General features: G+C 44.9%; 1 protein-coding gene across 1 annotated transcript; it reads right to left on the bottom strand.

Moving 5' to 3' along the window:
• Nucleotides 1-606: 606 nt before the first annotated feature.
• On the bottom strand, nt 607-6,387 carry RPS6 (ribosomal protein S6). The gene is made up of 5 exons (XM_050944233.1): nt 6,224-6,387; nt 3,964-4,174; nt 3,027-3,173; nt 1,580-1,737; nt 607-746 (listed from the first exon to the last, which is right to left on the bottom strand). The coding sequence occupies exons 1-5, from the start codon at nt 6,266-6,268 to the stop codon at nt 651-653; spliced, it is 657 nt and encodes a 218-aa protein (XP_050800190.1). The 5' UTR covers nt 6,269-6,387; the 3' UTR covers nt 607-650.
• Between the last annotated feature and the right edge of the window lie 9,427 nt (nt 6,388-15,814).

Raw genomic sequence — 15,814 nt, 5'->3', positions numbered from 1 at the left:
AGTCTGCTCCAGCTGGGGTCACTTGACCTGCTGGGGTGCATGTGTGTCACACAGCACTAAGCACCCTGATCCCGAACCACTCCATTTTTGTACACCACCCCCCACTGACTCTAGGAAGGGGCATCTGCCCTGAGCACAGTTATGACCCTGAGAATATCACATGGGCCACAGCTGTGCTCTGATGGCCATCTGGCCTAAATCTGTCCTTTGAGAAGATGCTTGTGTGCATGTTTATTTTGCCTTTTAGGTAAGTAGGAGAAGACAGTAGATAGAGAAAAGGCAGTAGTGCAAGTTGTTATAGAAAGCTTCTGCCTCAGATTTTGGAAAAATATGTAAAAACCCATTCAAGGTAAAGAGGAAATAATACTATTAGTATTGACTAGAAAGTGAGTTTATTCAATCTAATACTTATGAAGATTGGTATTGCTAATTTAATTACCCAAGATGTGACTTCATGAAGAATCTTTTCTGGAAGAACCACCTTTTCCATGGGAATTATTTTGCTTTCTCTATTTAACAGTGGCAAAATAGGAGTATAAGCACAAAGACCTGCCAATTCTAAGAGTAGGGCATCACTACAAGCATTTTTACTAACACACTGAAAAATTCAATTTCACCATAAAAGATTTATTTTCTTAATCATTTACATTTTACTTTTGGCTGGACTCAGATTTAGATGTAGAGGCCCTCAATGAGGACAGTCGTCTTCTCTTGGCTATCTGCTCCTGGCGTTTTTCCTTGGCCTCCTTTAAAAAGAAAAGCAGCACACAGTGAGTAATGCTCAATCCTGTTATAACAGAATAAAGTGTACTTCAATAAAGATGGAGGAAAACACACTCTTGCTTATGACATCTATTAAGCATAATCAGATGTGTCCAGTATTTTTCCCTCCCACATCTGAATTCCAGATGCCCCATACCTTGGCAACTCTATGGAAACCGCTCCATTACTACTATACAGCACACCAATCTTATCACCACACTACCATGGTGATTTACTTGATTTTTTCTAAGACCCGTATTTTCAATGTATATTCATTATCCCAGTCAACTTTGGAGCTAGGGAATTCAATCAATAATCCTTACCTTTCACAAGTGAGGTACTTGATTTCAACTCTCCAACCCTACCTGCACTGGGCCTTAAGTGTTAGGGAAGTGAGTTCCAGTTAAGTCAGTTTAACAAAGCTGGCTAGGACAAAATTATGTTCAGGGGCCAGTATTTTATATGGGCCCCCCCGCCTACAATGTGATTGCTAAAAAACTGTTGTACCAGAATGTCCATTCCAGTCAAACTACGTAAGAAAACAGTAACTGGAACAGTGTTTACACTCAGCTTATACATGTAATGTGGACAAGATGTCTCATTACTCCTAAAATGGTTAAAGAAAGCTTGAGCAATGCTGTATAGACACAGTCTATCATTACAGGCAGCTATCTGCTTGCGATCTGCTGAAAGGTGCAGCACTGAAGTCCTTAGTAGTCATTGTAGGAGTCAGATTTTGTCCTACAACAGACTGACTGTGGTGCTAGAGAGCCAGTTCTCCTTTTGAAGATCAGGTGTTTCAATATGGTAGACGTACCTTCATTCTCTTGGCCAAAAGCTTAGCATATTCTGCTGCTTGCTCCTTGTTTTTCTGAGTTCGTTGCCTCTTTAGAGCAATACGTCTGCGCTTATGTTGCAGAACTCGGGGAGTCACCAGTCGCTGGATCTTAGGAGCCTTGGTCCTGGGTCTCTTGCCTAGGAAAGAAATGAATGTACTAGTAGAAAAGCTTATTTTTAGTGTTTATGGAAATCAAACAACTGTTCAGTATTACAAAGAACCAAGTTCCTCTCCACTGTGTTTATCTGTCTTATTTTGCAAACTTTCAGGTCTGATTTATTTTAATACTTCAATAGTAGTTTTGATACTTTCAATATTTGTTGCATTTGTTTTCAGCAGATCTTTTTTAGCACACAAAACATCTGAACAGTACAGCTATTCTTCCCTCCCTTTTAATTAGAGGGGAGATTCTCAAAAATATTTACATGATTGAGCACAAGTCCCCCAAAAGTCAATTAGGATTGTGTTCAAAATCCCTTGTTGCTTTTGAAAGCCTTCCCCTAACTAATCAACCTGTTTCTGAAACCTCGTGTGTACATCTTAATCACGATACTCTTTTAGCACGACAGTCTGATCTGTTGTATGTACTTCATATAGAGAGACCTAAAATTTAGTCAACCTAGCCTAGTCAACTTCAAAAAAATAATCAAGCTACTGTAAGTACATCAAACTCAAGACCTGCCAATTAGTGAGAATACAAAGTAAGCCAACAATTCTGGTTATAGTAACTGCTGGTGTTGTATGAATAGCTTATTTCAGGTAAGTGATATTTAGGTTAACTGTCTCTTTGCTGACCTGTTCAATGAAACATTGAATTATTTTCTCAGGTCACCTTCAGTGTGGTGGGGAAGTAGCAGGATGCCAAAGGCAACAGGTGTGGGGAGAAGAGGTAAGTACTCAAGGTGACAAATATATTCTCATTACAACGAGCATGTCACTTAAGCACTGCTTCCAAGCAAAGCTGGTCTTTTGTACCAAGCAATTGGAAAAGTCTGAATTGGGGTGGGGGTGTCCGACTTCGTAGCATTTAGATGCCAAAGAAGATACCTACCTGGTTTTCAAAAATGTTCCATGGGAGGACTTCCAACCACAGTAAGATTCAAATCTCAGATTCAGCCTCATTTCACTGATTGAAAATTACATTGTGAATCAGTGGTACCGAAAGATGCATCTAGAGAATCCACCAGGTCTTTAACACTGATCTCCTCAGTGACTTTTTGGGGAGTAAGAAAGGGTGCTCTAGCTAAAACTTATCAATACTAATTACTGATACTTGTCAGTGCTTTCATGGACAGTGATCTCAAGATCTAACTGGCAGAATGTTTTCAGATAGTGTGATTTTTAAAGTAGGATTTCTAATCACTGCAGAAGCTTGGCTGCTTATTTGAAGTGTAACAAACCCACAAAGTTGCAGAATGTGTCTCACCTTCCTTGTTCAGGGGTCTCCTCACCACATACTGACGCACATCATCTTCTTTGGAGAGGTTAAACAGCTTGCGGATTCTGCTAGCCCTCTTGGGACCAAGTCGACGAGGCACAGTGGTATCTGTCAGTCCAGGAATATCCTTCTCACCTTTGGGAAAGTTGTCAGATTAGCTATCCTCCTAGATTTTAATGCTGTGGCTGCTTGGAATGAAGGCTATGTCTACAATGCACATCTTACAATGGTGCAGCCATGCTACTGCACCAGCACCGTTGTAAGGTGAGCTGTGTAGCTGTTCTTTATCACCAGGAGAGAGCTCTCCTGGCGACAAAATAAAACCACCTCCAGCGAGGGATGGAAGCTTGTCCCTGGGAGCATGGCTCTTGCTGATGAAGCATTGTCCACACCAGCGCTTGTCTCATCATTAAAACTTGTCATTATGGGGTGTTTTCTCACACCCGAGTGACAAATGTGAACAAAAGCGCCAGTCTAAACAAAGCCTAAGGCTGTTTGTACTTGCCAAAATTCCAACACACACTTGTTTGAGCCTGACAGCTTACGTTTCATACTTAAAAAAGTCACATTGATATTAATGATAGGGCAACATTTGGGCCTACGAGCTTATATTGTCTCACGTCCACCCCCAAACTTTGCTAACAATTATTGTGAAAAAAAAAAGTTTCACATCAGTTTTGAAAGACTACTTTATCCCATTATCCTTAGTAGCAATAAAAACATTTCAGTTTAGAAATGGACAATCTGTTAATCACCAAAAACACACTGAACCACTCTGCTGGTTAAATGGACTCCTCTATGTATTTTGAGCCATGCACAGCACAGCCTATTTTCTCTTTCACATCAATACATCATTAAGTCATATGTTTAAGGCTGTGTAAACCTATATACCAAGGCCTTTGTGGCCTTATCTACAGATTCTCACCTTTCTTTACGATGACCAAATTCAGGACGCTTAAGTTGGCATCAACTATGCAACCCCGGACAGACTTCCGTTTTCTTTCTCCAGTTCTTCTGGGGCGATAGCAGGAGTGGCCCTTACTGAGCAGAAGGCGGACACGTCCATGGGTCAGAACACCTTGTTTCATGGGGAAGCCTTGTTTATCATTACCACCACTGATGCGGACAACATATCCCTGTTAAGAAGATGACATCTAAGCACCTCATACTCCTTTAACTGTCCTTAAAAAGCATTTGTTTCCATCAAACAAGAAAAGTCAACAGCCCTGTCCTCTATAAATTCCGTAGTCATGTTCTTTGTACCTATGTGTCCCCTTGTAAAACAGCCAGCATACATCCACAAGTGTTCCAGACAGTTTACATGCAGCATGCCAATTGGCCTGCTTTCAACAAGTCTAATTCAAAGTACCATACAGTTTCAGTGCCAGTGAAGGACACAAACACAAACATATCAGCAGAAACTATTCAGAGAGTCTTGCTGCTCTCTCGCATTGAATTAGTGGCCTTTAAAAGTCTCCTCCAATACACTGCCTTTAGGAGCTATGGGAATAGATGTTCTGAGTACACAGCAGCTAAGACTGTTGAACAACAGTAACACTAGCAATGGGCAAAAAAGTAATGGGTCCCATCAATTTAGTCCTCTAGGATTTGTAGAACAAATCTTTTTTGTGGGGAAAAGATTAAAAATACCCCAGCATCATTTTAGCCTCAAAGGAGAGCATAAATCTAGTTTATATGCAAACTTTGGCCAAAGTCATAATAAGCTGAATTTTGTTCAGTGCAGTTTGAAAGTACATTTAGTTTGACACTTATTAATCAGAGGTCTAAACGACATGGTCTGGAATCCCTAAAACTTTTGTTCAACCTTTACAGTACAGTTTAATTTAACACAATGCTGTTTACACAATGACACTTTAGTCATAGCCTTTACCAGGAAAATATAGATTTATGACAGCTGGCTCAAATAAAAGCAGTTAAGTCAGTACTGTAAAACTTTATACCAGCTAAGACTGCTGTAACTTAAAGCAGTGGTTTTCACTCTTTCATCAGCAGATCACCTCTGGAAATCTTAGGCAGTTTGCAGACTCCCAGGGGTCCATGGACCACAGGTTGAAAACCACTGTTCTACGGTAATGATACGCTCATGGATACTCATGGACCCCTTAGACAGTCGTCAGACCCCAGGTTGAAACCATTACTTAAAGCAATTACAGAAAACGTGGTTCGTTTTCCTAGTTACATTGTCCATAATCTTTTCCCCGGTAGCTATTTGTGTTACATTAGCACCATGGAGGCCAAGGTTGATTACTACCTCATTGTGGTAGGCATCATATACATAGTGTGAGACTCTCTGCCCCAGAGAGCTTATACTCTAAATGGACAAGATAAGCCAAAGGTGGAAAAATTATCAGTTTTACAGATGGGGAACTGAGATAAAGAGATGAAACAACTTGCCCAAGGTTGTTCAGCCTGTGGCAGAGCTAGGCACAGAGCCCTGATGTTTAATATCTGTCCCTCTCTTTAAACAAGGAAAAATTGTTCTAAAAACGCTCTTTAGCAAGGGGATGAAAACTTTCAGATATTAAACCTAAAACCTTAGTTCTAGAAATGTGTGTCCTTTAAGTTGAGTAGACAGCGTTAACAGTGAATTGCTGTGCATACAGGTTTTTGTTTTTGCCAGGTGAGTATGTGCAATCAACCTTAATGATACCATTCTTAAATTAGAAGAGTGCTCTTTCCTACAGCTCAATTTATGGTAAATTCTATCCTCCAAGTATTGATTTAGTTGTTTGCTTTTAACAAAGCATTTTTCTTAACATTTTACAGTTTCATTGCACAGGAAGACAGTTTAGGTCTACAAAGAGCATTAATTCTGTTCCTTAGCAATGCCTGTTTTCCTCATTCCTCCATTCTAACAGCCAAGTATAGGAGAGCAAGACGAAAAACAGCAAACAGTCCACTGAAGAGAGCAGTGAAACAGATACTCTAAACACAACTTCATTATTAAAAAAAACAAAACACAAAAAACACACCCACCTCCCCATTCAAACTAAATATACTTTGAGACACTTATTTTCAAGGCATCATTACACCAGGCACTACCTACTACATGCTCTCTATGAAAGTAGTGAGAGACACTGAATACTTACTCAGTTTTATTGCTTATGCCTCATTTTGCCTCTAATATGCCAAAAATAAGTTCAGTACATTAGCCCAACTATTACCTTCCATTCTTCACCAAGAGAATCAGCAGCAACTTCAGTGGCCATCCGCTTCTCATAGAAGGTACGCAATTTGCGCTCATCATCCACCTCAATGAGCTTCTGGCAGCCAGTGGCTGGGAAAGAGATGTTGAGCTAGGAACAACAACAACAAAATAAACCCAAATCTTTTCTAGAGCTAAACTCTCATCCCATGAAACCCATATACCCCACCTGAAACCAACTTAGTATTTCAACTGATACTGCAGCGTTCCTTGTGACTTGTTTCACTATTCCCGGTTAAAGATCCCACCCACTCCCTCAACCGGCAGAGACTTACTGACTTCTCTTCGTCAGTCAGTCCACACCTTTAACTGGTAGCATGCTACTTCAGCGTTAAACCTTAGCGTCCTGAAAGGTCCGTGCTAAAACGCTAGCAAGATGTTGCAAGCTCCTTGCAGCAGGCTCTGCCCCCCGCCCAAGCACTCAATGCACACTCGACAAGGCCTCGTGCTTCTGCACCGCCAAAAGCCTGCAGCGGCCCCGCAGAGCGATTCCCCTGGTTACCTTCCCCTTGCGGGGAGGCCGCTGAGGCGCAGTAAGGCCGGAACCAGCCCGACCACCCGCACCCAGGGTCTAGCTCCTCGGCCGCACTACCGCGGGGGTGCCCCAGCGAGCGCCCGTTAAACGCCCCCCAGGGGGATGTGCTTCGCCCCGCCAGGAGGGGAGCTCTGCGCCCGCGGGGATACCGGGGGCGGGAGGCGCCGCCATGTTTCCTGCCCGCCCCCTCTCGCTGCGAGGAATCCGTCCCCATCCGCCCCGCAGCCGCGCGCACCAGCTCAGCCCCGGCGGCATCGCCTCCCGCAGGCGGCCCCGCGCCGAGTGCCAGGGTCATTGCAGGCCGAGGCGGCAGCGCGTGCCCAGCCGCTCTCCACACCTTCATCCTCCCGATCCGGGGCCCTTGGCTCCACCACGGCAAAAGAGGCCCTATTTCCGCTCAGCCCGAAACATATAGGCGCGCAGGAATCTCGCGAGAGAGCCGAGCGACACGCCGCGAGGTCTCGCGAGAAAGAGCGCAACGGACGCCTACCGCAAGTGCCACGTGACCGAGGTTAGCCAATGGCAAAAGCGATTTGCGCGGCCGGCGTGTTTCTCGCACCGGAAGCGAAGAGAAGGGGCGCTCGTGGCCGCCCTGTGCCCGGTGGCGGTGTACGCCGCGTGCTCTATGGCAGGTTCCTTCATTGCTCCCGGAGGGAGCCGGGTGTTGCCGTGGCAACAGCTACATTACGTCACTCCACCCCCCTCCCCAAGACAGTTAACTCAGAGCCGGTGCAGCGGGTGCTTTGCTCACGGTGAGAGGCTGCAGTCCCCTCGCTAGCTCCCCGCTGCAGGCAGGTCTGGTTCCCGCCAGGCAACCCCGCAGGTGTCTAGGTGAGTGGTAACCTCAGCCCAGACGTGCCAGGTGCAGTGTGTCTGACTGCACGTGCCCGCGGGATGCGGGCGGCCCCTCTCCCGTGCTGTCAGAGCCAGCCGCGCCCGTCTGGGGGCAAAGCGCGGAAGGCACTTCCTTTGCGGTGACAGGGTGCAGTGAAGGTGGACAAACTGCTGTGCTTGTTAAGGGCTGCGTCCAGGAACCAATGTCCAGTGTTTCATTAGCCCTGGGGTCGCAAACATTGCACTGCTGCCCTTACAAGAACGTTGTGTCACAGGTATTTTGCTGATGAACGTCTCCACTGAAAATAGTTGTTGTTTTTTTAAACTGCTTTGCTGGTATCTGCTGCTTCAGTGCTTTAACAATGGGTCATATTTTCCTCTATGCCAGGTTCAGGAAACTGTGAGATTCTGTTTGTGGAATTTCCTTCTTGTTGTTACATTGGGAAATTTCCTGCTCATTGTCCCTCTCTCTGCAGAACAAATAACCCAGATAGCCTCATTATCCATTGGCTCTCCCAGGATCCACAGAGCCTCTGTCCCATAGGCTCCTGCTGGTCCTGTAATAAAAGTTGGACACATTAGAGTGCTGATGAGAGATTGATCCTTATTTCATAGCCCCAGTCACCAAACATAGGTCAGAATTCAAAAGGTACGCAAAAGGGCCAGGGCTCTCCACCCTGGCACCATGACTACTGAAGGAGTCATGCTGCCAGTGACCAGTGCCCCTCATAACCAGGCAGAAGGGAGTCCATGCGTGTTATTGCTCAAATATCCATTAGATCTGAAGGGGATGTGTTGCAGAGAACAGATTATTTCTTACCCCACCTTCTTCTGATTTGCCATCAATAACCTGCAGGCAGCGGAGAAACTTCCTCAGTGTGCCAGGGAAACTTGCTGGGAACCCATAGTTCCCCAACTTTACAACACAGGCTGGTTTCCAAGAGTTTGGATGTCTTCCTTTTGTGGAGGTAAAGAGGAGAGTATTGCCCATTATTAGGAATAAATGAAAACATGCAATGGGAAAAAAATTTCACTTACCTTCAAAGTGAATGGTTATCATAAGTCAACAGTAGTGGCTATTCCTGTTCAATTTTCTGTGTGTAACTTTGTGAACCCTCACATCTGAATGCTAGGGAATGTGGTTCTGTTGGGGTCTGAGAGACTAGATGTAGGAGTCCAAGAGATCATCCATAACCAGGCTAGGAAATGCAATCTGTTGCAGCTGCAAAAAACCAGCTTGTGGATCCAGAAATAGTAGAGCAGCAGCCTGTGAGCCTGGAATGGGTGGAGAGGATGCCTGACAACTGGGACTGGAGAGATTGAGAGCTGTGATGCAGTCTGAGGAGTGAGAGTTTCAGAAACATTTAAGAAAGAGAGGCTGTGGCCAAGTGTTGGTGTCAGCAGGGAAACAGATCCAAAATGAAGGTGAAAACAGGATTGTGTTGATTTAAGACCATCATATGTATTTCCTCTAATTTTTTACATCCATGTACGGAACGAATTTTATGTGCACCAATGTGGAGGTGATGTGTGGTGAGGATGGGGCTGAAGGGTTTGGCATGTGGGAGGGGGCTCAGGGCTGGGGCAGAGGGTTGGGATGCAAGGAAGTGAGGGCTCTGGCTGGGAATGCAGACTCTGGAGTGGGACTGGGGATGAGGGGTTTGATGTGCAGGAGGGCCCTCAAGGCTGGGGAAGAGGGTTGGAGTGCAGGGGTTGAGGGCTCCAGCTGGGGGTGAGGACCCTGGGGTGGGGATGAAGGGTTCATGGTGTGGTAGGGGGCTAAGGGCTGGGGCAGAGGGTTGGAGTGTGTAGGGGGGGTGAGGGCTCCGGTTGGGGGTGTGGGCTCTGGGGTGGGGCTGGGGATGAGGGGTTTGAGGTACTGGCTGCCTTGGGGCTGTGGTAGGGAGTGAGGACTCCCTCCAGCCCTCTCTCTCTCTCTGCAGAAGCCTGGGGCCAGGGGAGAGGTGCCTGTCCCTAGCCACAGCAACTCCGAAACTGGGGACAGGGGAGAGGCGTCTCTTCCTGCTTGCTTGGCCCTGGATAGATACGATGTACCTACAGTGGGCACTTCGCTTATGGTACACTACTTGTAACAATATGTACTGTTACCATTTGCATTGCTCATGTGTTTGTTTACACATTGACTTTTCCTGTGTCCTGAAAGATTCCTCCTAAGGGTACTTCATGTGAGTTCGTTTCAGTGCTCATGGAACAATAGGAATACAGCAGTTCAATCTGAATACAAAATAGTGGTATGAGCCAAATAAAGCTAGGAAGGAAGGAAGATGTAAATTGTCTCCTTTTATGGAATCAGCCATGGAAACAGGAAAAGAAATGCTTAAAATTTCCACTGCCCTCTTTACTTCCTTGTCCTCCGGTATTGCAACAAGCATGGCTCACCCAGAGCAAGGAATCTGGCCCCTAGTGTAGAACATTGCTGATTCATAGTAATGGTGGAGACACCTATGATAAACTCATACATTTTGCAAAATATCAAGTAAATACAGTAAAAAAAAAAAAAGGCATTCGAGATGCCTCCTGACAATGTGTTTTGTTCATTTATTTTGACAAGTATTCTAATTTATAACATTTCTTAACGTGCTAGAAAATATATTGTAGAATATTTCATAAAAATAATTTGATGTGGAGACTTTCACTCTAGATCACTGATTTCCATCCAGCCCAGGATACTAGTAACCAAAACTTGTAAGCATGATGAATGTTCAATGGTCCATAGGGAAAGATTTTTATGGGTTCTGTTCAGCTCCTAGTGTACAAGTGTACACATCACAAACCACTACCATAATCAGCACTAATTGCTTACACACTCAGCAGAGACACCAATGACTGAATGAGCCATGGAGCATTGCCCTCTGGCCCTTTGGGCATATCTGCACTGCAATGTAAGCCCAGGGTCTCTGGGACTTGAGCCCTCAGGCTCAGTGTTTATAAACTCAGGCTTGAGCGTTCACACTGAATACTTACCCTGGATTTAGAATTTCTGGACCTAAGTCTTATGTCCAGACTTGTGCGTCAGCACTACACCATGCAGACCCAAGTCAAACAAGCCTATCCCATGCTTCCTAGCACCTGCCCCACCTGTAGCTGTCCTAGCCCATTGTTTGTGGTGCACTTTGTAAATATGTCTGTCCATTCCCTGGCTCTTTACAGGATGTCATTGCATCCTGCCAACACATCCTCCTGAGCCATCTTTTGAGTCTGCACACTCCTGGCAACCAGAGCCAGCAACATGAAGGAGTCACTATTTGAAGAACTTGTCTTGCTTGAGCTTACACTCCTGTACCAGGAAACTGGCAGAGCATCCATGAGATGGTGGTGAACATTTTGGTGGTATTTTCTGACCTATCTCAGGCTCCTGTCAGAGGAGGACGATACAGATATGGGAGACTTGAACTGGCTGATGCTGTTCACAACTCTCATTATAACTGCTGATGCCCTCTCCATAGACTAGCAGTTCTGGAGCAGGACCACAAGCACAGACTGGTGGATCACTTCATCACTCTGGGATGACCAGCAGTGACTCCAGAATTTTCACATGAAGAAAGCTACATTTCTGGAGCTTTGTGAGCAGCCTTCCCCAACCCTCCAGCTTCACAACACAGATAGGGGGCAGCCATGCCAATCTAGAAGTAGGTTGCCATAAACATCTGGAAGCTGGCTACCCCAGACTGCTACATGTCTGTTGCTAACTAGATGTTGAAAGGTCAACAGGGTAAAGTGGTGGCGGAAGTTTCTGAGGCAGTCAGGCATGTGACTTACCCAAGTTGGTGGATATAAACAATATCCCTGAAGCAAATACTGGTTTTGAGAGAATGGGGTATCCAGACTGTGCCAGCGCCATCAATGGGACTCATGCCCATAGTTTGCCCTCCTCAAGAAGCACATAAACTGCAGAGGCTACTACATCATAATGCAGGCCCTTGTAGACTACATAGGCTGATATATGGATGCCAACATGGCTTGCACTGGAAAAGTTCATGATGCCAGGGTTTTCTGCTGACTGGGTCTCTAACTTCATGGACAGGTTTGGAAACTGTTCTGACCAAATGATAATGTCAAACAGAGTAACTCTCCTCACTGTTCTTCTAGGGGAAACCACCTTGCTTCGGCTTTTGAAACTAGCCTACTTTCAGAGGTGCTGTCGAAAGGTGGTTTAATTACACCCTCAGTAGGTATAGAATGAGTGAGCATTTGGTGGATTGAAATCCCACTGGTGCTGTTTACAGAACTGTTTATACACCAGTGTAATCAGTACAGTCAGCATTATTGTGGCTTGCTGTGTGCTTCACAATCTTTGTGAATCCAAAGGATGAGCCATTTGGCCCGTAATGGACATATGACAGAAATGAATTGCTGAACCGGTACACGCATCCAGAAGGTGCACTTATCACAGCTGGAGCAGTATACACACGGGCAACAGAAATCATGGATACTTTGTGTACTTGCGTTAAGGACTTGCCTGGACCAGTAGACGAGGGAGAATGGTACGTTTATGGGTGTATTTGTACAGTAATTTTTACAATAAATGAAATACTGTCACTGTATGCTATGAATGGAGTGTGTGTGATAACTGCTTATCCTGTTTGGTGGGGACGGTGGTTTGTGTGACACGAACTGTGGATTTTCATTATCGATTGATCTGAATAGATGTATTAAAAACTTGTATTTGGATACAACTTCCTAGTTGTGCCTTATCATGTCTTCATTCTTTGAAATACACATTATATGATGTGATGGAATAATGGCAATAAACTTTTATAATAAAGGCTTTATTTGTGAACATGCCTATTACAAAAACAAAAAAACCCAACCAGACAATATTAAAGCATTGTCAGGCAGGCCAGCTGCCATTAGAACACCAAAACACCAGTAATAAACTAACAACAAAACCCATAATAAAATAAAGTTGATGACACAAACATTGAACTGTGAAGCCAATGCAAACAAATAAATACCCGACTTGCATGTCCCTGGGCCTCCCTTTCTAGCACATTTAGTGCAAACTTGGTGACGATGCCTGGGGGTGGAGGACTACTGGGGGTATATTTGACTTGTCCAGCTGCTAGTGTTCAGTCTTGGTTGCATGGGCCACCTAACTTTTGTATTGTCCAATGTGTTCCTAGTCTGCATGACATGGTACCATGGAGCGTGCTCAGGATGTGGTACAGGTGGAGCAGAAGCCTGAACTCTTGTGGCTATTAGCCCTTTCTGCCGTGCTCTGTCTTCCTCCCTCAAGCACTGTTCCCGCTCCCGAAACTGTGCTGCAACTCTCTCCTGACCTGCTGCAATTCTCTCCTTGCACTCTGCAGCTTGTCTGTGCCTTTCCACTTGCCATGAATTCTTTTCCCTTTGGTAATCTACGTGCGTGTCGGCCCTGTCCAGGATGTCCTCCTTAAGTTCATCACATAAATGCTTTTTCTTTGACCATTCTGTGACAGCTAGAAATCTCAGGCTTCTACTGGAGTGTGGTTAAGCTGCAGAGGTGGAAGGGAGTGAAAGTAGCCATCAAACAACACATTATTGTAGCACTACTTCAAAAAAGGTTCACTGTATCCTCAGAGAAAAGTGCCTCTGGAATCTCAAGACCAAAAATTGATACTTTGTAAAACTCAGCATCATTATATTCTTAGAGAAACGATTCCCAGAAACTCCATGGACATAACTGAGTTAAGCAGAGTGCAAAGAATGTACACACAATGGTAAGGTGAAATTTTAAAAACTATAGCATTTGTAAAATGCAGACCATTATAGCCTGGGGGCAGGGGTGTGTGCACCATGGTTACTAGCTAAGGTTTCTCAGTCCTTTCAGGCATTCCATATTTTAAAGGACATAAGAATCCTGGAGTTCCCTGAATGGCAAAGGGTCATTCTATTCCATGCTACCAGTGGCACGCCAGCCATGTATTCCACAGAGGTTTTCAGCCTTATGATAACTGAGCAACACGTTAACAAGTGGAGGAGGGTCTGGAAAATATGCTTCTCTCCAAAATGTGGCTACCTATCTGGAGTTCCTACTACTGGAAAAGTTTGCAGCTATCAGCGCCCAGGATTCATGGGGGAATGAACAGGATGCTGCGTTAGCATCCACATGGATTACCGCATCCCTGCGGTTTATGATACAGTCTACTGTGACTACACATGCCCCCACATACGATAATACGGACTCTCAAGAAACTGCACAGCCAGCTCCTCTCCCTTGAAACTTTTCTGGACTACATACAACCCCCCAGCCCTATTAGACATGGATTTCATCACCCATGAACTATATTTCTGCCTCCTCCCTGTACAGTTTACAGATTACAGGTGGCCTGTTATACTGTAGCGTGGCCAATTTGTACTGCACAGCGTACAAAAAGGAAAGGCAATATAAGGTTTTTACTTTTAACACCCCAGCATATCTTTGTAAGAACATACAAGTATCTACTAAAAATTCAGTGTTAACTGCTTAACTGTTGTTTGCACTTCCCAGTCTCCATTTTAATGCTGTGTGAATGGACGGGGCTGATGCCAAAATGCTGAGGCGTGCATTCTGCCATTAGTGGATACACACTCCTACCCCTGGCTCGTAATAAAAATTGTGTTGGCTCATAAATCACAAATCCCTCCCAACAGACATGGAGCCAAAATATCTACCAGGCACTGGGGTTATTTTTGCCTCTTCTGCTTCTATTTCCACAGCGGGCTGCTCCTTCAGGGGGTCTGTCATAAACAAATAGTTACAGGTTAATGCCTCTTTTACCTGTAAAGAGTTAAGAAGCTCAGTGAACCTGGCTGACACCTGACCAGAGGACCAATAAGGGGACAAGATACTTTCAAATCTTGGTGGAGGGAAGTCTTTGTTTGTGCTCTTGGTTTTGGGTATTTTTCGCTCTTGGGACTAAGAGGGACCAGACGTCAATCCAGGCTCTCCAAATCTTTCTGAATCAGTCTCTCATGTTTCAAAATTGTAAGTAATAGCCAGGCAAGGCGGATTAGTCTTATTTTTGTTTTCTCAACCTGTAAATTTCCTTTTTTTTTGCTGAGAGGATTTTACCTCTGCTTGCTGTAACTTTGAACCTAAGGCTAGAGGGGGTTCCTCTGGGCTATACGAATTTGATTACCCTGTAAAGTATTTTCCATCCTGATTTTACAGGGATGATTTTTACCTTTTTCCTTTAATTAAAAGCTTTCTTTTTAAGAACCTGATTGATTTTTTTCTTGTTTTAAGATCCAAGGGGGTTGGATCTGGACTCACCAGGGATTGGTGGGGGAAAGGAGGGGGGATGGTTAATTTCTCCTTGTTTTAAGATCCAAGGGGTTTGGATCTGTGTTCACCAGGGAATTGGTGAAGTCCCTCAAGGCCACCCAGGGAGGGGAGAGTTTTGGGGGGACAGGAAGTGCTCCAGACACTAAAATTTCTGGATGGTGGCAGAGTTACCAGATCTAAGCTAGTAAATAAGCTTAGAATTGTCCATGCAGGTTGCCACATTTGTACCCTAAAGTTCAGAGTGGGGAAGGAACCTTGACAGGGTCATCAAACAGCTCCTGTGAGTGTGGACATGCTGCAGCTGCTTTGGCAGCAAAGTCTCCTTGGGGACTGGTGTGAGCACCAGAGTCACTTCGCTAGCCTGATCCGGCAGCTGCTGGCTCCTTTCTGGTGGTGTACGAGAGTCAGAAGGTTGCCATGGCTGACCAGGCTATTGTGAACTGCTGGGGGCTCAATGCATCTGATCAAACTCCTCATAAAAGAGGCAGGATGATTGGGAGTTCCCAGGGATGCAGTTCTCATCCCTGGCTTTCTTGGTAGTTGCTTTTGAGTCAATCCACGCCCTGCACTGCTCCGTTGTATCCCCAACGCTGCCAGCTTGTCTGCTAATTCTTAGTACATATGGTCATTTCTGGTACTCCTATTGAAATTGAATGTCTTTTTTCTCCTCACACCACAGATATACCAGAATCTGACCATGGTCCTGTGACCAGGTAGCACTGTGCTTAGCAACAGATTTCTTGTCGGTGACCATAGCTAACTCAGGAGACAGTTCCCTCTGTTTGCAGCTCAACAGTCAAAATAAAATGGAAACATTAAATGCCAAGCAGCTATACATGCACCAGGGAGTTTCTTCTGTTTCCTGGGAGTCAATTGGCTAATCTTGGGATAGAAAGGATAAGGCTGATCCATAG

This window comes from Gopherus flavomarginatus, chromosome 3, assembly GCF_025201925.1.
Source record: "Gopherus flavomarginatus isolate rGopFla2 chromosome 3, rGopFla2.mat.asm, whole genome shotgun sequence".
In the NCBI taxonomy this organism is placed as follows: domain Eukaryota; kingdom Metazoa; phylum Chordata; order Testudines; family Testudinidae; genus Gopherus; species Gopherus flavomarginatus.
Note: the sequence above shows the minus strand (reverse complement) of the source record. Positions and strands in the feature narration are given on the sequence as shown.